General features: G+C 33.5%; 1 protein-coding gene across 3 annotated transcripts in view; it reads right to left on the bottom strand.

Moving 5' to 3' along the window:
* Nucleotides 1–26,257, bottom strand: part of LOC140439068 (fatty acid hydroxylase domain-containing protein 2) — a 62,576-nt gene that overhangs the window by 19,659 nt on the left and 16,660 nt on the right. For 2 of the 3 annotated variants that reach the window (XM_072528724.1, XM_072528725.1), the window contains exons 2-3: nt 3,504–3,699; nt 3,139–3,388 (exon numbers count right to left, since the gene is read on the bottom strand). In XM_072528724.1, the coding sequence (XP_072384825.1) occupies nt 3,139–3,388; nt 3,504–3,691 (438 nt within the window). In that variant the 5' untranslated portion in view covers nt 3,692–3,699. Of the gene's footprint in view, nt 1–3,138; nt 3,389–3,503; nt 3,700–23,472; nt 23,770–26,257 lie in introns of those variants that run through there. The other variant, XM_072528723.1, reaches the window with a different exon arrangement.

The raw sequence follows: 26,257 nt of genomic DNA, 5'->3' as shown, positions 1-26,257 counted from the left end.
TTTGGGTATTGTCGATTTATGAAACTGGTTTTGATGAGGACGAATCACATTAGCAGTTACAGTCGTACCCAAAATTAATGATTTACCAATAAAAATGTAAGAACTTTAAACTAGTTTGACTGATAAGGCGAATGAAAAACATGTCTCACATTTATTTAACGTTTTGGGTGTTGTTGATTTATGAAACTGGTTTCGATCGAGACGAATCACATTCGCTGTTACTTATTATTTTGGAATAATTTCATTTTTAATAGGAAATCAGAAATTCTGGTCAATTTAGAGGGTTTTTATTATTAAAATTCGGACAATGATTAGTTTAATGCAATGAACCTAACCAAACATATATTTGACGTTAAATATAAGCAAATAATATAGACGCATAATATGCGTCTATATTCTTTGATATATGTTTAAATGATGTCAGTGTTGCCATATCGTCAGTTATTTCATACTTTCACATTACATAAAGAGGCATTTAAAAAATACATATATATATATATATATATATATATATATATATATATATATATATATATTAAATTAAATGGCCAACAAATAGATTATATCTTTTACATATATATATATACATATATATATATATATATATATATATATATATATATATATATATATATATATATATATATATATATATATATATATATATATATTTAATAAAATGCATTAAAATGATATAAAAATTAAAATTTTTTAAATTTAAATTTAAATTTTAAATTTAATTAAAAGTTTTTAATTAAATGCTGAATTGTACATTTAAAGTAAAATAAAAATATTTATGAATGCTGTTTTATATTAAGTATTCAAAATTTGTAGCTTCTCATAACAGAATTTATAATTTCGTAAAACTATCTTTATATTTAAAATATTCCTATACATTATACCTACTTTGCTGTTAACAAAACACATAAAGAAGCAGGAGGTAAAAATAATTATGGGCGACTTTAATGCTAAAGTCGGTCGAGGAGAAACTGGAAATATAGTAGGAAATTTTGGGTTAGGTAAAAGAAACGAAAGAGGTGATATACTAGTTCGGTAATGCCAGGAGAAAGAATTAGTCATAACAAATACATACTACGACCTCCCCTTACGAAGATTTTATAACGATTAACAAAAGGTTTCGTAATGGCGTACAAAGTGCAAAAACCTATCCAAGTGCAGATGCAGATACGGACCATAATCTATTACTAGCAAACGTCAACATTAAACTCAGAAAACTGGAGAAAAAAGTTAAAACCACCAAAATAAACATCAAAAACCTAAAAGAGTCAACTGTCAACAGAAACTAAACGCAGAGATAAATAAATTAACTGAAGGAAGCGTGGAATGGACAGATATGAAAAAAGCCATACTAAAAGCTGGAAAAGAGGTTCTAGGCGAAGAAGAGAAAACCACTAAAAAAGACTGGATGACACCGAAATAGTTGAGCTAATAACTGAAAAAAGAAAATACAAAAATAAAGATGAAAATAAATATAAAACCATGAAGAATAAAATCAAATATGAAATCAGAAAGGCTAAGAAGGACTGGATGAACAAACAGTGCCAGGAACTGGAAGAACTCAGCAACAAACATGACACCTCAAACTTACATAAAAAAATGAAAGAACTTACAGGCAACACCAGACAAAGAAGAACACTCATAACAAGAGATAATAATGGAGGAATACTTACTGAAGAGAGCAAAATAAAGGAAGTATGGGAACAATATATAATCCATCTGTTCCATGACCAGAGGGAAAATGAACAAGATATAGGCGAAGAAGAACAATACCTACAAATTTTACCCTCAGAAGTAAAGAATGCCCTACATAATGCAAAACAAGGAAAAGCACCGGGTCCTGATCAAATTCCAGTTGAACTGTTAAAAGCCTTAGATGACGGTAATATAAAGAGACTCACCCGAATTCTCAACCACATATATGTAGAGGGCAACATCCCGGAGGAATGGCTTAAACCGATATTTTTACTTCTACCAAAAAACAACAAAACCAAATCATGTAATGACTATAGATTGATAAGTCTAATGTGCCACCCTTTAAAGATTCTCTTTAAATTTGTTCAAAACCGAATTTATAAGAAATGTAAGGAGCAGATAGATCAAACGCAGTTTGGCTTCAGAGGAGGCATGGGTACAAGAGAGGCATTATTTGCATTGACAGTACTCTTGCAGAAATGCCGGGAATATAACAAGAGTGCATATGTATGCTTCATAGACTTTAGGAAGGCCTTTGACCGAGTGCAGCATATGAAGTTAATAGATGAATTAAAAAACATCAATTTAGATAAAAAAGACATTGAGTTTATTAAGGCTATATACTGGAACCAGAAAGCAGTAGTAAATGTGAACGATATAGAAACAAATAATATACCGATTACGAGAGGGGTCAGGCAAGGATGCGTCTTGTCTCCGACGCTTTTCAACGTGTACTCATAGGTCATAGAAAAACCTTATGGGAAAGAAAAGAGGGAATAAGAATTGGTCGAGAAATCGTAAACACCATGAGATTTGCAGATGACACTGTAATTATGGCTGAGAGTATAGAAGAACTACAAACTTTACTAGATGCAATAAATAGTGAATGTATTTAAATGGGACTTGACATCAACACAGATAAGACCAAATTTATGATAGTATCAAGGAGTCCAATAAATAATGAACAACTAACCCTTGATGGACAGCAAATAGAGAGAGTGACAAAATGTAAATATCTGGGAGCTTACATCAACACAGAATTAGATCCAGACCAAGAGATCAGGGTACGAATAGAAATGGCAAGGGCAGCGTTCTTAAAATTCAAGCAATTGTTCTGTGACAAAAATCTGAATACTGCGCTGAGACTGAGGTTTGTTGAATGTTACGTATGGTCCCAACTATTGTACGAGGTAGAAACATGGACGTTAAAAAAATTCTCGGCGCTCCGGGAAGCAGGAATCACTAATCTACAATATTTGTGGCCATCTTTACAATTTCAAGAAAGAGATAAAAAGTTGTTGAATTAAAAAGGTCATTGTAAAGTTTTAAACAATTCAGTTAAAGTATGTCTATGTGAGATTGATATTTTGTATTAGTTTTACTTTTACTAGACGTTATTAAATGCGATTAAAAAAAATAACTTACATGCCTCAACTTCTTATCATCAACTGGTTCATTCGTACCAGGTTGAATTTTATATTTTCTTATCACTCCAGGCATATTCGTAACGTCCATGAAAGTGTATATGCCCCCAAATATCCAATAGACACCGAATGTAATAGCCATCGAGCCAAATATCCACAAATTGAAGGGATCTTCACCTACCAAATCGAGAAACTTGTCCCATTGCGCCTGCCAGAAGTCTCCTGAAGCGCCCCAGAATCTCTGACAATGCCTAAAATAGAGTGATTGAAAAACTCATTGTGTTTTTTAATATTCAAATTCAGAATAATGTAATTTCAAAGCAATATTGATCGATGAACGGTAAAAGAAGAGGAATAATTATTTACCATGTGATAGAGTTTCTAGCGGCTGCGAAGCACACTAGAGCCGTACTCAGAACAATCAGAACACTTCTCAGAGACGATAAGATCGACGGATTGCTCTGAACTATCTGATGGTGGTTTGTGTTGTTTTTTCTTGTGGGGGTCAGCTCGCCCCCCGAAGAGGACGATTCGTCATCGTAATCTCCCTGCATCTTGTATCCTGAAAAGAGGAAATACTAGTTAGCTCAATTGATCAGTTCGGCATTTGGTAACAAATAGAAAAAACAGGCAAATGTGTTGGTCCCATAGAAAACTCAGAAACCCTGATATTAGCAAATAAAATTAGTTTCTGTTTCAAAAATTTAAATAAAGGTATATTTTATAAAAATTTTATTAATATAATGATTATGCATATGGTACAATTATTGTTAACAGTTTAAGTTTCAAAAATTTAAAAAAGAAGTGATCAAAAAAGATATTTAGTTTGATACAAAATGTTTGTATTTAAAAATACAATAGGTTTAATTTAGAATGACCTCTAGCTAACAAAGCAGCTAAGTGATTATCAAAAGTTATGTCGACAAATAATTGCTTCGGCATCGTAATTGTGGTTGCAGAATTGTACATTTATTTTATTTTAACGAAAGAAAATGTCAACACAAAGAAAACCGCAGCAAATTGACAATATCGTAAAAAGTAAACAATTCTAAGAAAAGTGGAATCATTTTATTTTCAAAATTAAAAACCTACGTTGGACAAACTTTTAACACACATTAATAGTGAAGAAATATTGTCAGTCATTACAAATAAATTGCGGAAAATTTTGTAAGAATTAAACATTGTTTGAGAAAATAGAAATGAATAGAAATATGCTTTATTGTCACTGAAAATTGTATAATTTTATGAACAAAGCTTACAAAAAGTCAGAAAAATATCAATAACAATTTAAAATTTACTGAAATTACATAAACCGTCAATAGCACAAAATAAAAGATACTAAAATACACAATCCATTGCAAAAATTTAAATAAATTGCAAATTGCATACTAACGTAAGTTTCTGCATGTGATACCCAAATATAGAAAAAAATACTTTAGTTACTTGTACATAAAGGTACAATAATTTCTTAGTTATTCGTTAAGAAACTCATATATAGATAGATAGGCTTTTGTTATTAGAAATTGCAGATTTAAGTTGCAAAGAGAGATATATGGTTGTATATTTTTTTGCCGAATATAGATTTCTTTACTAACTCAGTGGAAGGGATCGGTAAATACACATCAAAGCTGGAATTTTGCTGGAAAACGTTCAGGTGTTTAAGAATTAAACAAACAGTTTCTAAAATATATAAAGAGGAAAGAGTTAAAATCCCGTGATGTTTCAAGTAGCTTCTGCAATGTGTTATTCTACCGAGGCCAAAAGATACCGTATTTGCTGCTCTTTTTTTTTGTAATTTAAAAATAATATCAGATTGGTCAGCTGTACTAGAATCCCAAAAAGGAAGACCATATCGAAGATGAGACTCGAACAAAGGAAAATATTAATTGTTATTTTGGAAGATGCTAAATTGATTTCCTTCGAAACAGACTTATTGCATAGCAGGCTGAGGTTAGTGTCTTACTTAAGAAATCGATATAAAGGGACCATTTAAGGTTGATGTCTATAAAAATACCAAGAAATTTTACAAAATCAACCATACTGATCTGGCTGTTATTCAGAAGCAAGGGTTGAAGAGCTCCTTTATTGCTAATATTTTATCCACGTTAAAAGAGAGTAAATTAGAGTCGGACCAGGTTTTTATTTTAAGCAGATTAGAAGTTATAGTTGCGTAAAAAGTAGATAGATAGATCTTTATTTAAATAGAAAAAACCTAATATACATACAATATAAAGAAAATACACTATAAATTTTTGATATATTGTTTACGTAATATTTTGAAATTATTGAGACTAGTACATTTTTTACAGATATAGGTATAACTAATTAAATTTAAGGAAGCTTTTAAAAAAGAGCGAATTTATCGTAGTCTTATACATAGTTCTAGGTATATATATGTCATCTAAATCTCGGGTATTATGGGATTGCAATATTAGAGTTCCTCCAGGTGATACTGGTATCATCAGCAAAAAGAAAAATTTTTCCATCGATTTTTAAGTTAGTGATGTCATTTATAAAGATAAGGAAAAGTAGGGGACCCAATACTGAACCTTGTGGTACTCTACATACAATGCTCTTGTGACTAGAATCAGTATCATTTGCTCTAACTAGTTGTTTCCTATTGCTTAAGTAAGATTGGAACCAATTTAAAGAAATATCTTGAATTCAGTAGAAATTTCGTTTTTCATCAAAATGTCGTGATTTACACAATCAAAATCTTTGGCATAGTCACAAAAAACAGTGGCAGTGTAAAAATTATTATTTAGTGCTTAATAGACCTCATGTAGTACACAAAACATAGCATCACATAGTTGCAGACATTTGATTTTTGATTTTTTTACCACCCTTATGAAGAGGAATAATAATGGCTGTCTTTAGGCACTCTGGAAATATACCGTTTTTAAAGGAATCGTTAATTAGTGAGACCAGGACTTCCAATACATTTTTTGTGAGATTTAAGAAAATTTGTACGGATAATTCATACATCCGTACTACAGGAAGGTTTTGATACTACTGATTGTTTGGATCAGTTCAGATTTATCAACTTGCCTTATAAAGAATGTATTCGAGACCATTTTTTGAATTGGGGAGATCGGAAATGGGATCTTGTTGTGGCAAAATAGTTAATGTTATATTTTTACTCACATTAACGAAGTATACATTTAGATTTTTAGGGTTTGGAAGAGAAAATGTTTGAGCTGTGTTAGTTTTATTTCGAAGATCGTTTATTATGGATCGTTTCTTTTGCAACATTTTTAGAGCTTCCCAGATGATTTTGATACATTTTTTTTAGCTGTTTTGATAAGTTCAACACCCAGGGGTCAAGCACAAATTTTGGAATTTACGAAAGTTCTGAGCGGAAAAATCCTAGCTAAACTTTGGGTTTTCGAGAATGGTTTGTTGAGTGTTAAACTTGGTATATACTGCTTCATGATTAGATAGTCCTGCATTAATAATTGTAGAGCGTACATCAAGAGCTCCAGGACCAGACGGAGTACAATCTGAATTTCTTAAACTTCTTGATGATGAATCTTTAAGAGTACTATGTAAAATCTTCAATAATATCTATGACACAGGCAATATCCCAAAGGATTGGCTACTTTCAGAATTTATTACCTTACCAAAGAAACAGGGAGCAAAAAAGTGCGGAGAATATAGGCTAATAAGTCTAATGAGCCATACATTAAAACTTTTTCTTAAAATTATACATCGTAGAATATACAAGCTATGCGAAGAGAGAATACAAGACACACAGTTTGGATTCATGAAGGGCGTAGGTACAAGAGATGCACTGTTTAGTCTACAAGTATTATTTCAAAGATGCAGAGATATGACTTGCGATATTTACACCTGCTTTGTGGACTACCAAAAAGCATTTGATACAGTTCAACACCAAAAAGTGATGGATATTCTAACAAAAGCCCAAATGGATGATAAAGATCGGCGTATAATACAAAATTTATACTGGAACCAATCAGCCACAATAAGAACGAATTTTGGAGGTGAACCAACGGAAATGATCCAGATTCTACGAGGCGTTAGACAAGGTTGTATACTTTCACCTATATTATTTAATCTATATTCAGAGGAAATATTTAGTGAAGCCTTGGAAAAATGCGAACATGGAATACTTCTAAATGGAGAACGCCTAAACAACATCCGTTATGCAGACGACACCGTTATTTTTGCAGACAGTTTGAACAGTTTACAGCAACTGATAAACAAAGTAAATGAAGTAAGTGAAAGATTTGGACTTCAAGTAAATATAACAAAAACTAAATTTATGATCATCAGCAAAAATAAAGTTAGAGACGCTCAACTACTTATCAATAATACACCAGTGGACCGAGTAAAACAGTATAACTATCTTGGAACAACAGTAAATGAACAATGGGATCACTCACAGGAAATAAAATGTAGAATAGAGAAGGCTAGGAGTGCATTCAATAACATGGCCAAACTCTTTAAAAGCCACAATCTTAATCTGGAGATAAAAGTAAGGCTCCTACGATGTTATATCTTCTCAATATTGTATTACGGAGTTGAATCCTGGACACTAACTGAAGCAATGGAGAACAAACTTGAAGCCTTCGAGATGTGGCTATACAGGCGAATTCTAAGGATATCATGGACAGACAAGATAACTAACGAGACCGTATTACGAAGAGTGGGCAAAGAAAGAGAGGTGATGTATACCATTAAAAGGAGAAAGTTGGAATATCTCGGACATATAATGAGAAACAGCACTAAATACAGATTACTGAAGGTAATCCTACAGGGTAAAGTATTCGGAAAGCGAGGAATTGGGAGAAGGAGAATATCATGGTTGAAGAACCTGAGGAAATGGTTCTCCACAACAACAACGAATCTATTTAAAGCATCAGTCAATAAAATAATTATAGCCAGAATGATTGCCAATATTCGGAACGAATAGGCACTGAAAGAAGAAGAAGTACATCAAGGGGTGAGAAATTTGAGACAATATAATCGATTATGGTAGATGTTGTTTTAGTAATTCTTGTAGGGGAATTAACGTGCATTGTGAAACCATACGATTCCAATATATTGACCAAGGGTAATTGGGTAGCAAATGAAACAGCGTAATTAATATTCAAGTTACCACATAGAATTTTTCTGCTTTTATTGGGCAGGTCGTCTAACAAATTTAGCAGGTTCTGAAAAAATAGTTCCGTGGAAGAATGAGGTGATCTACAAATAGATTAAGATTCTTGTTATAAACCAATGAAAACTCAAAAAAGGCTTCATTCAATAGAAAGTCATATTTTGTTATAGGAGAGAAATCATAATTTGTAGAAAGAATTAGGGTGCCACCATGGCAAAAAAGGCTCGTTGACTTCAAGCCAGTGATCGGTAACCGCAACTATCGGGGGAAATCCTAATTCCTCTGAATTTGGAATTTAACCATTACTAAAATAATTTGAGGTTTCTAGTTTCATCTCTAAAATCACGATAAAAAATCTGTGCTTATAGAGGAAGAAGAAATCATTTGTTGGGGGTGACCTACGAGAAATTAGAACACTGAGAAGGGAACGTACTCATATTTTTTTATCTTCATGAAACATTATTAATGAAGGAAATTTTGGACAAGATAAACATTGCAAATGCTCCTCACGCGTTTACTCAAGGCTCATCATCATTATCAACGCATTTCATTTCTGATGGAATATTTGTCGCTCTTACTAAGAGTTCCCTGATTCGTTTATTACGGTGAATCATCCCTCATTCTTCTTGTGTACTGATAATGTTTGTAAAGAGAAGATATTTTCTTATTGATCTTGCCATCTCCCGTATCGCCACAATATTAATGTCTAAATAGATTGGCGGTTTATCTTAACTTATTGGAGAGATTGATTAATATTAATATAGTGTTGTAAATAAACTCTAATAATAGATAAACTGGAGTGTTACCGAAACTTACAACAGGCCTTATGGGACAATTATGTTTCTGAACTTTAGGAAGTCCATATAACCGAGGTGTTATAGGATTAGATAGTCAACTTTCTGTTGTTATATTTAGTAATAGTATCATTAAACAATTTAACCATTGCAATATACGTATACGACAACTACTTTAGATTCTTCAACAATGGAAGACCATGGAATTTTTTGGATATCTTCTATCATCATCCAGCCTCAAGAGTCCACTGCAGAACATAGGCCTCTTCCTCATGTTTCCAACCCCGTCTATCTTGCGCCGCTCTCATCCAGTTTTTATTGAGTCTTCTTAAATCGCCAGTCCATCTTGTAGGTGGTTGACCGACGCTTCTCTTGTCTTCCCTTGGCCTCCATTCCAATAACCTCTTTGTCCATCGCCCATCTGTCATTCTGGCTATGTGTCCTGCCCATCTCCATTTTAGTCTGGCTATCTTCTCGATGATGTCAGTCACTCCGGTTCTTCTCCTGATGTCTTCGTTGGTTATTCTGTCTCGCAGAGTTATTCCTAACATGGACCGCTCCATTCTTCTCTGCGTGACTCGTAAGTGTTTCTGCTCCGTACGTCAAGACTGGGAGGACGCACTGATCAAATACCTTTCTCTTTAGGCATGTGGGCAGCTCACTTTTAAAAGTTTCTCTCAGTTTTCCAAATGCTGCCCACCCAAGGCCGATTCTTCTCTTCAGTTCATGAGTCTGGTTATCCCTGCCTATCATAATTTCATGTCCCAGGTATTTATATCTATCTACGAGTTCTATTTCTTTCCCACCAATACTGATGTTCTGGTTGGGTACCAAATTGGTCATGATTTTTGTTTTCGAGGTATTTATATTTAAACCTACACTTTCTGTAGCCACAACGAGTTCCTGTACCATCTCTCTTGCCATACCTAGATCTTCAGCTATTATAAGTATATCATCGGCGAAACGTAAGTTGTTTAGATATTCTCCATCTATTTTTATTCCCTTTGTCATCCAATCCAAATTCTTAAAAGTATGTTCTAGCACAGTATTAAAAAGTTTAGGTGACATTGGGTCTCCTTGTCTAACCCCCCGTTCTATTTTTATGCGATTACTGTTAGTATGTAATCTGACAGTGGTTGTTGCCTGCAGGTATATTTTGTATAATAATTTGGTATATCTATAATCTAGCCTGCATTCTTTAAGCGCCTGTAATATTTTGCTTAGCTCAACTGTGTCACACTGTGACACTGTGTCACTTTGCAAGCCTTCACAAAAGGCTTTGTGAAAATCGATAAATATTAGAACTAGAGGTTTATTGTATTCCACTGCTTTCTCTATTAGGGTTTTTATACTTTGTAAATGGTCATTTGTTCCGTAACTTTTTCGGAATCCTGTCTGTTCCCTTGGTTGATAAGTCTCTAATTTTCTTTCCATTCTCTTAACTAGTATTCGCGTAAACAACTTATATATATGGCTGAGGAGGCTAATCGGTCTGTAATTCTCTAAATTTGCTTTGTCTCCTGCTTTGTGTAATAGAATCATAGTAGCGTTGTTCCAGTCTGTTGGAATATTGGCGCTGTGAAGGCAGATATTGAAAAGTTGTTTAATTTTTTCAAGTAATACATCCCCTCCAATTTTTAGTGCTTCTGATACTATTCCGTCTTCACCCGGGGTTCGATTATTTTTCATTTTCTTCAGGGCTTCTTTGATTTCTGATTTTGTTATATCGGGCATTAACTCTGATCCTTGGTTTAATACCCCAGTTTTTAGTGTAATTGGAGGGTCCGTATTGTTATCTTTTTTTCTTGATCTATATAACTCTATGTAGAACTCTTCGACTATTCTTAATATTTCATCTCTGTTCGTTGTTTCTTCTCCAGTTCTGTTTCTCAGTTTGTTAATTTCTATTTTCCCCTTTTGTACGCTCCTCTTCAAAACTTTCATGTTCTTATTTTGATCTATTGCCTGTTTTGTTTTTTCTACATTGTAGTTTCTTATGTCTTTTCTTATTGCCTTTGTGATCGTCTTATTTATTTGATTTATCGCTTCTTTGCTTGTAGTGTTATCTCCTTTCATTTGTCGTCTTAGTTCTATAAGGGTTTTCGTGGGTTGACTCAGTTTTTCATCTTTTTTGCTTGTCGGACAATATTTAGTTTGAGCCTGTTGCATTGTGTTGACTATTTGTTTGTTCAATATATTGATGTCTGCTGTTGTTGTATCTTTCAATGAATTACCAATATATTTTTCGAACTCCTGAATGTTAGTTGATTTTGTCCATTTCTTTGGTTGTTTCTTATTTATCATTTTGAGTCTTTCTTTTTCGGTTGATATCGTTATTTTAGCTCTCACTAACCTATGATCACTGCTTGTACTATGATATCTTCTATAAGCCCTGATATAATTTTAATCTCCATTTCCTTGGTTATCTAACTGTAATTTATGGCTGTTCAAATTTTAAACGAAATCGATGGTATTAGTACGTATTCAAATTTGTTAACGTATTTTTTTTTATTTGGTTTTCATTCCTCTATACAGTACAGTACGAAGTACGACTTTACTCCTAGTATAACCCATACTGTGCCTTCCTTAAAAAATTATAACATTACACCGATGTGTAGTGGTAAAAAACTTATAGTAAGAAAAATCCTTTAACGTACAGTTTGTTGTAATAATTTTAGTTTTCTTTCGCAAACAGATCAAAGAACTGTCAAACTCGAAACGCCGCTTCGCGAAGTGATGCACAAAGAACCAAGATGACCCACTTTTATTGTATTCGAGTACAAGTGCACTTAAATCCATTCATTTCATAAACGTTTTCCTCTCGGTTCGCATTAATCTTATTTAAACATTTAACAGTGGCAGAAGTATTTTAAATTGTTCGAAAATTATACTTCCCCTTCGTGCTCTAATGGCTCGCATATTGTTGTTTACCTACTTCAAGTGACTTAATCAATTAACAACTCATATAGTTGTGTTTACACAAATATTACGAATATGTCGCTAATGTAATGTAATATCAAAGGTTGAATATTTTAATTGATCGTTGATTCTAGGTAAATTAGAAGTACAGAGTTTAGCAAAGCTTACTATTTATTCACATAAATGTACAGATAAATATTTTTCTAAAGAAAAAGTTAATTAATACGAGTAGATAGTACAAAAAGAAGGCAAGGAATAATAGCATAGCTCGCAACGAGAATTTTTTTTTATTTATTTATTTATTGCTAATTTACAATCTACTTCAATACAGTAATAAGTAAATATGATGTATGTTCTTGGCTTGTGGCAGGTGTCGTCCAGGTAAAGTCTTTTTAGACGTCTGTCAACCAGTGAGGGGTTGAATAATTCGTCTATAAGATGGTTTGGATGGTCTACGCTGCGATTCATGTATCTTCTGGAGTGGTCAGCAATTACATAATTGATAAATGGGATGTTGAGGTCTGCATGAAGGGTTTGGTTTGACACATACCATGGGGCTTTAGCTAACATACGAATAGTTTTTGACTGGAATGTCTGTAGTATTTTGGTGTTGGATGGTTTGCTACAGCCCCACAGCTAAATTCCGTATGTCCACTCTGGTTTGAGTATTGTTTTATAGATGGTCAGTTTGTTTTCTAATGAAAGTTGCGATCTTCTGTTGATTAGCCAGCTCATATTTTTAACTGTTAGGTCGAGGTGTCGTCGTTTGGCTGCAATATGTGATTTCCAACTAAGTTTTTCGTCTAGATGAAGGCCCAGGTACTTTACTTCTGTTTTTATTGGTATAGATAAATTATTTAGGTGTAGTTGTGGACATCTAATTCTTCGATTTGTGAAATTTACTTGACAAAACGTGTTTGTGTTGACGTTTATTTTCCAGCATTTAAGCCGGTCTTCTAGTTCATTGAGATGATTTTGCAATTTGTTAAATGTTAATATTTCGTTGATGTCTGATGCTAGTATACCAGTGTCATCCGCAAATGTTGCCATTAGTGTATTTTCGCTAACAGGAATATCAGCAGTGAAGATTTGATTAAGGAATGGGCCAAGTACACTGCCATGAGATACTCCAGATTTTATTTGGTGGTAGTTGGATAGATTTGTTTCCCTTCTAGGCTCTCTTTTATTTTGTTGACGAATCTATGGCACTGTTGTATGGTTGAGTGATTTGAGCGAAAACCAAACTGATGATCTGGGATAAGGTTTTCTATAGGTATAATTGTTTCTATTCTGTTAAGGATTAACCTTTCGAAGATTTTTGATAAAGTCGAAAGGAGACTTATTGGTCTGTACGAACTGGCTTCAGTTAGAGGTTTACCAGGTTTAGGTATCGTTATAATTTGTGCATACTTCCATTGCACTGGAAAATAGCATAGTCTCAGGAGGCTAGTAAAAATAATGGTTATTCAGAGAACACCTTTTCTTGGGAGTTTTTTTAAGATTTCGCCAGTTATAAGGTCAAATCCTGGAGCTTTATGAGGGTTAAGCAGGTTGATTTCGTTACGGACTTCGTTTGGTGAGAAGTATTTTAGTGGTACTGATAGCTGACAGGGTGCATTAAGGAAGTCTCTAATTTTCTCGTCGTTAATATCGTTGGCCTGTGGGGTGGAGAAGACGGTTGATAGATATTCTGCAAATCTGTTGGATTTTTCTATATCTGATCAAGCCCAGGTTCCATCATTTTTCCTAATTGGTAATTTCATTACTACCAGCTTTTTGAATTTCTTTGTGGCTTTTCAAAGAGAGTTGTCATCAAGAGAAAGGTTTGTGACATCTTTCAAAGGATTCGTTTTTGGCTGTTTGGATAGCGGAATAAAGTCTGTGTGTGAGCCTGTTTAGATTTGATTTATCTATCGCGTTTCTTCTTCTTTGCCATTTGCGACGGGCTCTTCTTCTCTCTTCTACTAGTGTTCTAATATGAAAGGGTATACTATACCTTTCATCGATGGTTTTTTCCTTTACAGGAGTAGCTTTCCAAGCGGCCTGTTGTATTTGTTTCCGTTAGATATTTTACAGCTTCTTCAATATCGTTTTTGTGTTTGAGTCGAATGTCAAGAGATATTTTTTCAATGATTTCTTCTTTGAATTGAAGTAATTGAACCCAATTCGTGTTACTGGAATATAGCCTTGGTGCAAGAGTTTTCCAAATTATATTGGTAATTAAGGTAATCAAGATGGGACTGTGGTCCGAATGTAGATCAAAACTGGGGGTGATGTCGCTGTGTATTTCAGGTATTCCCTTAGTTATAGCAAAGTATAACAGATCAGGAATTTTGTTGTTATCAGTAGTCCAGTATGTGGGGGTATTTCAGGTTATTATCTTGTATGATCTTTAATAGATTTCTGCCTTTTGGAGATATCAGTCTTGCTCCCGCAACGAGATGAAAAAAATAAAACAAAGAATCCTTCACAGCATTCAATAATTATGTGTTATTATTGGTCGGCGGACTTTAGATAAACTTTCTATAAAAGCTTGACGACTGGTTTTAATACTTTTGTCCTGCCAGAGTTTTTGAACTGAATGTCCTTCATTGAGCAACGTTTCTAGGTAATAAATATTCCTTTCTTCCTGTTTTCGAATATTTCTTAAATACTACCGTCTCCAACGTATTATTTGTTTATTGTTGATTAGCCCTGCCTTAGCTCCGAAGAAAAATTTAACTTGTGTAATATCTTCCACACAGGTTTTTCGTCCTATATTACGCAAATTTTCGTGTTCCTTTACAAATTACAACCCTTAGAACGCTGTCAAATGTTGAGATCTCTTTGTTAAACTTAATTAATGCACTTTTCATAGTATTTTTTGTTTTGACATTTATAACTTATTAGCAGTCTGGGTACTTCAGTTTCTATACTTTCTCTTTGGAAGTGAATTAGATTATTTCTTACTATTACTGCTGCTCTTCCACTAGCTGGGCTTCTAGGGTGAAGAGCTTGATATATTTAATCTCCTTCCAGTTTAATAAATGTTTGTTTTGTGAAGTGTGTCTCTGATATTAAACATATATCGATTGTTTGGTTTTTTTAAGGTAAACAGTATCCTCCTGCTGATGCTGCTGCGGTAAAAAGCCATTTACGTTCCAAAGTATTCTCAACTCTTCCGCTATTTTGCCGTCTATTAGTTTCTATGCTATTTTAATCTTGCTAGGATTTTTTTTATTGAATTCTTCTTGCTTGTGCATGTGTTCTTGTGTTCTATTAGTATGTGTAGCATGTTTGATATTGAATTGGGGTCATTCTCTACTAGTTGTTTTGGCTCGTTACAGGCTCTTTGGACATACTTATGTTTGGATTTTGTTGACCTCTCTTGTTTGATTTTGTATTTTATTCGCCATGTCTGCTGCCTTGTTTTATAGTGTGGTTGTAGGATTCTGTTTGTATCGTAACTTTTGACAGGCTGTAGCAGTGGTGCCAACTGTATAATTGGGTGGTAATTAGAAAATCCACAGTGTACACATTTAGGTTCTTTATTTTGTGGCTGTTCCCAATCTTTTGTTAAATCTTTCCCTATGCATTTTGCGCATCTCGGCTCTCTTCTACAATAATTTTGTACAATTACTATTTTTATTGTGAATAAGCCACGATTTAAGTTTAATGTAAGTTTATTTTACAATAAATTCAACATTTCAACAACATTCAAAATCACAAACACATTCTCATACATATAAGATATTATATATACACATATATCACATATACACATATATCACATACAAATACTCCACATATAAGGTATCTTTCCCTTTCGATAAAATTGACGAACTCTACAGACCTAATATTTGGCCCAAAGAGGCTGCAGTTAGGAGATTTAACTTCAAAAGAAATTTTCAGCACATAAAGAAGACGGAGGAAGAAACCTAGAAGCTTCTACAAACTTTTATAAAAATAATCTAATTCGACAAGGTACGGTAAGCATGTTTCATGTTAATTTGCAGTGTATTTCAAATCATCATCATCATGCAACCTGTTCTGTCCACTGCTAGACATAGGTCTCTCCCATTTTTCGCCACCCTTCTCGGTTCTGTGCTTCTTGTTGCCATTTCTTCGATATTCGTCTATGTCGTCCATCCAGCGTGTTGGTGGTCGTCCTCTGCTGCGTTTGTGCTCTCTTGGGCGCCAGTCAATTAGTTTTCTGGTCCATCTTGTGTCTTTCAGTCTCGCTATGTGACCTGCCCAATTCCATTTCAGCTTGGCTAAACGTTCGACGACATCACTGATACCTGTTCTTTTCCCTAATTCTTGATTACTTATTTTGTCTTTTTTTGTAACGCCTAGAATTGATCTTTCCATGCGCCTTTGTGCCACTCGCATTTTTAGTGCTTTTGTTTTTGTGAGCGTGAGAGTTTCTGCTCCGTATATCATAATAGGAAGAACGCATTGGTCAAATGTCTTCCGTTTCATAGCTATCGGGATGTTGCTCTTAAAGATGTCTCTTAATGAACCATACACCGCCCAAGCAAGTGTTATTCGTCGTTGAAATTCGCAGGTCTGGTTGTCCTTGCCTATTCTGATTTCATGACCAAGATATATGTACTTTTCTGTCAAAAGTGGGAAAATAGAGGAATAAAATAGATGGAGAAATGCTCAATCATTTGCGTTTTTGTATTTCAAATAAAGTCGATATAATCAATGCTTTTCTGGTGGATCAAAATTTATATGTTGTCATATGCTTTTCGAAGCACTGGCAAAGTAAAGAACATTTAAAATTAATTAGCATCTCCGGCTTTTCATTGGCTAATTTCATTTGTAGTGTAAAAAAGGAACAAGGTGGAGTTGCAATTTATGTAAAAGAAAATCTTATGAATTCTTCTCTTAATATAAATGAATATAATGCAGAGCAAAGTTCAAAGTTTTCTGAAATTTATGTACCTTCAATAAAAACCAATATTTTAACTGTATACAGATCGGATAAGGGTGACTTTGACTTGTTTTTGGTGAATTTTGAGAATGTCATAACGTCCTTGCTTAGTAAAGGAGACAAACTGATCATACTTGGTGATTTTTTAAGGGGATGGTTAGGTGGGGATGTGATTCTCGAGAAATAAATGTTCATTTCGTAATAACTTCACTACAAATAGTTAGCAACGCACAGGTTGATGTAAATGATAATAAAACACATTGCTTGATGTGGTGTATTCAGATGAAAAATAAAACAATAGACATTATTAAAACTACATTATACAGATACACACATGTTGATTGCTATGTAGACAATATGACAATGCCAATGAATATGGCAGACAACCGTTGACAGCATCCTACGTCACAATGGTTGACAGGGTTGCCAAGTATAATCTTGTTACAATTTTAATATTAATTTTAAAATTAAATCTGACCCTTCTTTTGATATTCAAAATCTATTAACATCTTTTGGTCGTTTATAGTTACAAACGATTATACTAGAATCACATCCCAGTCCAGTAGTTACGTTGACAACATTATGATAAATTTTTCTGAGAGTGGGCGTATTTGAAACTTGTTTTTCTGATCATCGAGCTCAATAATTTTTATTTATTGACTCTGAGCATAAAGTTGTTGATACTAATCAAACATTTCAACGGTTTATTACTTCTTCTGGTTTACTGAAGCTTAAACGTGTGCCAGCTAGTAAAAAGATGGACTTTTTCTATGATATTAATAATGATCCTGATTTTTTGACAGTCTTTCTTACCGAAACTTATAACAACTTAATATTAAAGCAATTTCCACTAGAAAAAGTACGACAAACTGCTGAAAAAACACCCCTTGCAATTGTTTAACAATGAGTTAAGGTCTTACAGATCTAATCTTTCTCTTATTAAACACATTGCAGATGCCACTAAGGATCCCGATTTGTTCAAAGTATATAAAAAATTGGAATATAATCGGCAAATTACAAATAGCTAAAAAGTCAGGTTACTGTGATTTTAGTACTAATTCCAATAATAAACCTAGAGACTGCTGGAAAATAGTAAATTTCGAACAATACAAGATCCAGTTCGGTACAACCTGATCTACCTCCAGACGAAATAAATTAATTTTTTACTACAATTGCAGAGAATATAATTACATCTCTTCTTTTTTTTCTCAAGTCCTTTTTTTTCGTCTCGTTGTGGAAGTAGAGGTCTCTCAAATAATAAAATCCCTTAGTAGTTCTAATTGTAGGGACGTTCACGAAAGTACTAAAATACTCTCAAAAGTACTACCTATCTATAAAAAAAATGATTCCTCAAAAATGACAATTACAGACCCATAAGCATGGTTTCTACTTTTGGGAAAGTGATTGAAAAGGTTATTATATAACTCACAACATGGATTCAGAAGTGCTCGTTCTACTACGAACGCGGTATTAAATGTTGTGAGCGAGGTGATTGAAAGGGCTTGAACGCGGAAATTGCTTAGCAATTTCTCTTTGCGACTCGTCTAAGGCTTTTGACTGTGTTTTACACGACATGTTACTCCACAAATTAAATTACTATGGAATCAGAGGTATCCCTCTTAAGCGCATAACTTCTTATCTATGTGGCAGACACCAGGCGGTAGTATCTAAAGGTCATCTCTCCGATTTTCTATCCGTAAAACATAGAGTCCCACAAGGTTCGGTCTTAGGACCTCTATTGTTTATTATTTATGTCAACGATTTAACTAAATTCATATCTCTGTACACATACAATTCGCGGGTCTTCTCAAGTTAAAGTTGATTTCATGTAATCGAATGAACTATCTTACAATAAAGTCGTCCCAGGAACGCAACTCAGCAATATTGGCAATATCATTTTAAAGTCGCCCACTTTAGAAATGTATAATATATGTCTGAATTGTGGATATAAATGAATCAGATAAAATTATATTGTGGAAGTGGAAATGAAAACGTGAAAAATAAACTTATTTTAAACTTAAATTGTGGTTTATTCCCAATAAAAATAGTAATTGCGTTAAGATGCCACAAGAAAATAGCTTCAGGACAATGATAATTTTGTGTATGTACTCTTGACATTGATTTCATATACTTTTTTTTGTGTTTTACTCTTTTTACAGCCTCTGAAGCTTTAGCGTGCTGTCAACCATTAAGAAATAAAGTATAGTATAGTCGTTTCTTTTAATATGGTACAGTACAATTGAAACTTGTTCGCCGTTTTCTTTTCTGTTCGATTCAAAAAGTATTAAGTAACTACTACACATGCTTACTGCACAAACAAAATGTTATCAGCTATTTCATGTATCAAAACAAAACCACCGCGTATTTTTTGGCGTAATATAGTACTACGTCCGAGTATATGTCAACAAATGGTGTAATACATGGTATTATTGTAATCTTTTCTTCTTCTTCTAATGGCGCTACAACCCTTTGTGAGTCTTGGCCTGCTTAACAATGTTCTTCCATTCTGCCCTGTCGGATACTTTCCTTCGCCACTGCCTGATGTCCATGGTTTTAAGATCCCTCTCTACGTCGTCTATCCATCTTTTACGGGGCCTTCCTCTTGTTCTGTTTGCTTGGGGCTTCCATCTCTGGACTACTTTTACAGCTCGATTATCTGGCATTCTTTCCAGGTGACCAAGCGAGTTTAGTCTTTGTGACTACTCTGTGTCTACTCCTTTGAACCCCGGTATTATTGTAATACTGATGATAATAATGGTGACGATCATACCAAAGGAAACAAACAAAACAACTAAAAAATGGTTATATAAAGTCTTCGATTATATTGTATGTAATATGTAAGGTATTAATATTGGGAAGTTTAGAAATTTTTACCTTATGTAGTTATCATACACATAATGTACTAATCGAATAATCGAAACAAAAACTTTTTAAATTGTTTTTCTTCTACCATACATCGTATATTAAACGCGCAAATTCAATCAATTAATTCCGTTATTAGTAATTGACGCAATAAAAAGTTTGTTCACATTGTCTAGCTCTAGCTAGTAATTTGGTTTAGAATTTATAAAATATACGAGTACGAATACAATGTCAAAGAATTTTTATCATTAGGCCGCCAAAAAATTGCTTATGGTGTTAAATTAGATCCATGCCACGGACGATGTCACACAAAAGATCAATTTACATTATTTAGCTACTCAACAGCTACAAGACGCTCAAGCAGATGATCCATATATAAAAAGAGTATTGGATTGGATGCGTCGAAGTGAAAGACCTTCTTGGCAAGACATTAGTGCATGTAGTCCAGAAGTCAAGTGTTACTGGAAACAATGGAATTGCTTAGTACTAAAAGATGATCTTCTGTACAGAACCTTTGAGAACGAAGATGGTACAGAATCTAAGCTTCAGTTGATTGTACCTAAAAGTAAAGTGTCATAAGTATTGCGTCAGTTGTATGACGGTGCATCAGGTGGACACTTTGGTATTACGAAGACTCTGCAAAATGTTCGAGAACGGTTCTATTGGGTGAACTGTAAAGATGATGTAAGAATATGGTGCCGGAAATGTGAACTGTGTGCAAGCAGTAATGGTCCAGTTGGTAAAAAGAGAGCACCCATGAAACAGTACAATGATGGTAGTCCTATGGAAAGAGGAGCAATCGACATTGCAGGTCCAAATCAAGAAGCTGCTACCGTTGCAGAGGTACTGGTTAAAGAATTCTTTAGCCGATTTGGTATTCTCTTGGAGATCCACTCCGACCAAGGGCGAAACTTCGAGTCAAACCTTTTTCAAAACGTTTGTAAATTGATTGGTGTCAATAAGACCAGAACGACACCCCTGCATCCTCAATCAGATGGAATGGTCGAGAGGATGAACCGAACGATGGGTAAACACCTATCCAAAGTTGTATAAGAACATCAAAGAGATTGGGACCAGCACATTCATTTATTCCTAATGGCATACCGCTCGGCCGTGAATGAAACTACAGGCCAGACTCCAACCTGCCTGATGTTAGGTCGTGAAGTTCGTTTGCCCTGCGACCTAGAGTTTGGCTACAGACCTTCCGAAGAACATGTTGCAAGCGAAGACTATGTCGACTGCCTGAAGTTAAGAATGAACAACAAGTTGCCGAAAGGTAAACCAAAAGTAGTTCACATAAATCGTTTTGCATCATATGCTGACTCAAATGAAACAGAAGAAGCACGAACCCTTCAACGTGAGATCAAAGATGAACGGCGACCAAGCTTTAATGAATTTATGCCAAATTACGCAGAGAGAAAGAGTGCTAGACTCGGCGTGACCACAGAAGTTCAGCAGGATCTTTTTAGTGTTCCGCATAACGTCTCTCTAGCCCACTGTGTTAGATCTTGAGATGACTAAAGGAATCTCATCCGTATTTTATAAGAAGTTCGATCGTTTGGACGAGTTAAAAAATCAGCACCCTAAAGTTGGAAGAGTACTGAGATTAGAAGATGGTCCTCGATCTTTGCTGTATATGGTGACCAGGAAGTCGAATACAGACATGGCAAGCTACGAGGATATATGGCGTGCTCTAACTAATTTGAAGAAAATCGTGTACAATTATGACATCAAGAATTTGGCCTTACTCAAGATAGGCTATGCACTATAAAATCTAGATTGGAAGATTGTCAGAAGCATGCTTGAAGTGATCTTCCGAGAAACCGGTGTACGAATTACTGTGTGTTGCACTAATCCGAAGAGATCGTGTCCTTCAAAGCCAGTAGACTGTTATTTCTTTCTGAGGGGTTCATGCAGAGCTGGAGAGTCCTGTAGATTCCGCCATACTGGGCCTTCATGTCAAGTTGCTTGCGGGTTACGTGTCACAATTCTTAGAAGGATGAATCTCGAATATACAATCGATGGCATTTTCAATAGCGTCTGCCTTCGAGGCGCTTCCAGCGGAAAGTCTGGAGATGGACTACTCCAGATGATTCTAGAATAATAGTTTTGTAACTCATAACTGTTATGGGTTAGTTTAGTTGATAAGATATTTTCGTGCTGTAAACTTATAAATAAGTATATTTATATAAATTAAGAACCACTAGTTTTATTTAAAAACGCTACAATATTTTTTCCAACTAAAAGTACCTAGAAGAAATAAAATAATCTATTAAAACAAGTTTTTTATTTATATAATTGGAATAAAACTGGTAATACATTGTAAAAATATACGCCTACCAAAACTTTTAACATGTTTTGTATAAATTTTACATCAAATGGTACTTTGATAATAAGTGTAGTCCGATAAGTACTATTTGCAATTATACTTGTCCATAATACATATGGTTTTTGTTTAAAGTAATATTATTTTCCTCAATTATGCATAAATATTTAAGGTCACGTAAAATTGATTGCACATATTTTGTTTTACCTGTCAGAGGGTACTTTATTTCTACACAACATTTTCCTGAAATAATTCTGTCGCCATTTACTGCCAGCCATGGTACATCATGTGAGATAAGAATTCCCAAATGTTTTGGGAAAATGGGACTTTACATAAATGTAACTAAAACAAAATGTATGCAGTGGACAGATGATCAGTTCAGGGATGGACAAAAGTTTAAAGTAGAAGTAGAAGAAAGATCATCATACGAATTCGAAATGGTAGAAAGATTTACATACCTAGGTACAATAATATTACGTAAACCTAACATTAAAGAAGAAATAAAAGCTAGAATAATGGCAGGCAATAGAAGTGTACATGCTCTTAGTGGAATGTTGAAAAGCAAGTTTTATCAAGAAAGGCAAAAATACAGTTATACAAAACAACTATACAACCAATAGTAACGTACTGCAGTGAGACATGGACAATGACAAAAAATGAACAAAATTTACTGGAGATATGGGAAAGGAAAATCCTGAGGAAGATATATGGAGGAATAATCGGGTGGTTTATGGATAAGAAGATCAAATGATGAGAAAAAATAGATGGAATCAAGAGGTAGAAAAAGATATGGAACAAATTGGACTAGAAGGCCAGAAAAGAAAAATGAATAACAAGAAGGAATGGAGAAAAATCATATATCGTGCCAGAGAAGATCTCAGTACATAAAGAAAAGCGAAAATGAAGAAAGAACAAACTTTTCAAGCCATGGGCCTCTAAGGCCTTTAGTGCTATTGTATATATATAATAATATATATATATATATATATATATATATATATATATATATATAACTGAGTATATAGTTGAAATTTACATTTCTTATTAAACAACTTGCAAATATAAGTCTAAACAAAAAAATAGAAACCTAAAATAAAACGATAACAACAGCATTTTTTAAATTGAAAAAAATCAACTTACGTCAATTCTAATTTCAACGGTTTTTCAATTAAATATTTAAACACATTGTACAACATTTTTTTATTTGGAAATTATAAAAAGAAGCCTTTTATTTAAAACGTTCAAGAAAAAAACCTTTTAATCAACGTTTAAACAATGATTCCGTAAAGTTTTGGCATTATAATAATAAATATATTTACTTATTTATTTAATAGAGATATTAATAGCAAAATTGATCACTTCCGTATAAATATAAAAGTTTAAATTGTACATACGTTTTCCTTTCGAATTTTTCTTTCGTCTATGGTGTGTGGTTTTCTTATGCATTTTTGTCAACTTTCACTAAAGAACTACACAATTGTTTTGTTTTATCTATACGCGCAATTTAAAATCCCCGATACGCGAATATTGTCATAATAAGTAGCCAATCGAGTAGATACGAACAGACTGAAATATAAACAACGTGAGACAGTTGGTTGCATATTGTTGTTAGATACTTTGGTTGTCCTCAATGGCGAAGATAATGTAACGGTAAATGAGAAAATTGACCGACATGCACGTAAGTGTGGATGTGGAGAGTGAGTAGTTCAATTAGGTCTACTCGAGAGGATGAATCAATGAGATTTATATGATTTTTAATTAATAATGTATATAAGACTACAAAAAGAGATAAAAATAGAGTAGATATCTACAGTTTGTGATTAAACAAATAATATTGAAACTTTTTTGGCATTAGAGTGTATATCCATGTCTTCTTCTTTTGGTGTCCATTCGTTTCGAATATTGGCGATCATTCTGGCTATAATTAATTTATTAACTGATGCTTTAAATATATTAATATTGTTCTGAAGTTATTTTCTTGTGGCATGTTAAAGTAGTTACTATTTAAATGGGAATAAGCCACAATTAAAGGACGTTTATTGACGTTTCAATTTCCACTTCGGAAATCAAGAACGATGTATCAATTAGCGCAACTGTCCTCAAAAAATTCCTCTATGCTGTAGTAACATGTAGATAATAAAAACTTCTTGATTGCTCTTCGGAATACAAAAATATTGCTTGAGGATTTTATATCGAGTGGCAGGTGATTAAAAACTTTCTTACCAGTGTAAATAAATGATTTTTTAATTAATGTGGAAGAGGGAATTGGAAGTGGAATAACATAATTTAGATGAGTGTTATAAGGGGAATCTGTCCGAATATCCTCTTTATGTTTGTAAAAATTAAGCAAGTTAATTCAAGGATATGCATACAAGGAATTGTCAAGATACCATGTTTCCAGAACAGAGGCCTGCATGATGTACCAAACTTGACCTTGCATAAATATCTGAGTTCTCTCTTTGTAGCATAAAATTTCTACTAAAATGATGAAGAGAACAGCTACCCCAAAAGGCAATACCGTATCTTAAATAAGATTCAATCAGGGCCACACAAACACCTTTTGCAATCTTGAAATCTAAATCGTGAGCAACTGATTTGACCGCAAAGCAACCCGATGATATCTTTTTGCTTAAACATACAGTGTGTTGCTCAAATTTAAGTTTATTATCAATATAGAGACCTAAAAATTTGTCACAGAACAAATGCCTTCATTGCCAGAGTAATTTTGTTTAGATCATTCTTAAAAGAAATTAATTTGGTTTTTGAAAAATTAAATGTCAAATGATTAGCTTTGCACCAATCTAAGATTTTTAGCATATCACTACTAATAATCTTGTTCAGTATCTTAGAGTCCTTGTTTTGCCATAAAATTGTGGTGTCATCTGCAAATATAGTAAACCGGCCATTAATGTCGAGGTTAGTTATGTCGTTAAATATTTCAAGAAAAAGATAGGACCCAAGACAGTGCCTTGAGGTACTCCACAATTAATAAACATATTACTAGAGTAGCACTCATTTATTGATACAGACTGGCATCTGTCTTCCAAGTATGAACTGAACCACTTTAGAGCAGTGCCTCTAAAACCATATCTTTCCAGTTTGTTAAGAAGTTTTTTGTGATTGACATAGTCAACGGCTTTAGATAGATCACAGAAAACTGCGGCAGCAACATAATCGTTATTTAAGTCCAAGTATAGTTTTTCCATGAATTCGAAGATGGTATCATATGTACTTTTTAATGACTGGAAACCGAATTGGAAGGAAGAAAGTAAATTGTGTTTTTGTAAGAAAGTCATCATTCGGATTTTTACCAATTTTTCTACAACTTTTCTAGGTATAACAAAGAGAGATCGAAGAACAATAGAATGGATCAGACAGAAAAACCAAGGTCACTGATATAATTTACACAATATCGAAATTAAATAAATTAAAAATTGAAACATCGGATTTTATACAAGCAAACATTTAAAATCCTTTAGGTATAGCAAATGTTCAATGTGACCTCTTTTATTTGTTTATTTCAATCAAACTCTTGCAAAACGATTTTGCTATTTCGTCATTAATTATTTATTTCTATTGTTCAATAATCACATCCAGGATTTAACTAACTAGTTTATCAGCACTCGTAATCTATTTGATTTAATAAGCCAATGTCATCGGCTAGTTTTTGATAAAAAATGTATTATTGTATTCATTGTGTTTAAAAGTATACATATGCTACAATTATATTATTATCAATAATAATAAGTAATTACGAAAACCATATCGAACAAATACTAATTTAAATACTTCCTTTGTAGATTATGTATTTTACAATGTAAATTTATATTTAAATGGGAATAAGCCACAATTAAAGGTTAAAATACGTTTATTGACGTTTCAATTTCCACTTCGGAAATCGTTCTCAAAATACAAACATTAGTAAATTAAACAAATTTTGTTTTTTGTTACTTAGTGAAAAAATTCTTCTAATAATTTAATTTTATCTGACTCATCTATATTGACAATTCAGACATACCTTATACATTTTAAAGTAGAAGACTTTAAAATGATATTGCCAATATTGTTGAGTTGCGTTCCTGGGACGACTTTACTTATAAGATAGTTCATTCGATTACATGAAATCAACTTTAACTTGAGAATATCCGTCAGAAAAGATCATAACATGTAATTCGTCTT

This window comes from Diabrotica undecimpunctata, chromosome 4 (assembly GCF_040954645.1).
Source record: "Diabrotica undecimpunctata isolate CICGRU chromosome 4, icDiaUnde3, whole genome shotgun sequence".
NCBI classification, from domain to species: Eukaryota; Metazoa; Arthropoda; class Insecta; order Coleoptera; family Chrysomelidae; genus Diabrotica; species Diabrotica undecimpunctata.
Note: the sequence above shows the minus strand (reverse complement) of the source record. Positions and strands in the feature narration are given on the sequence as shown.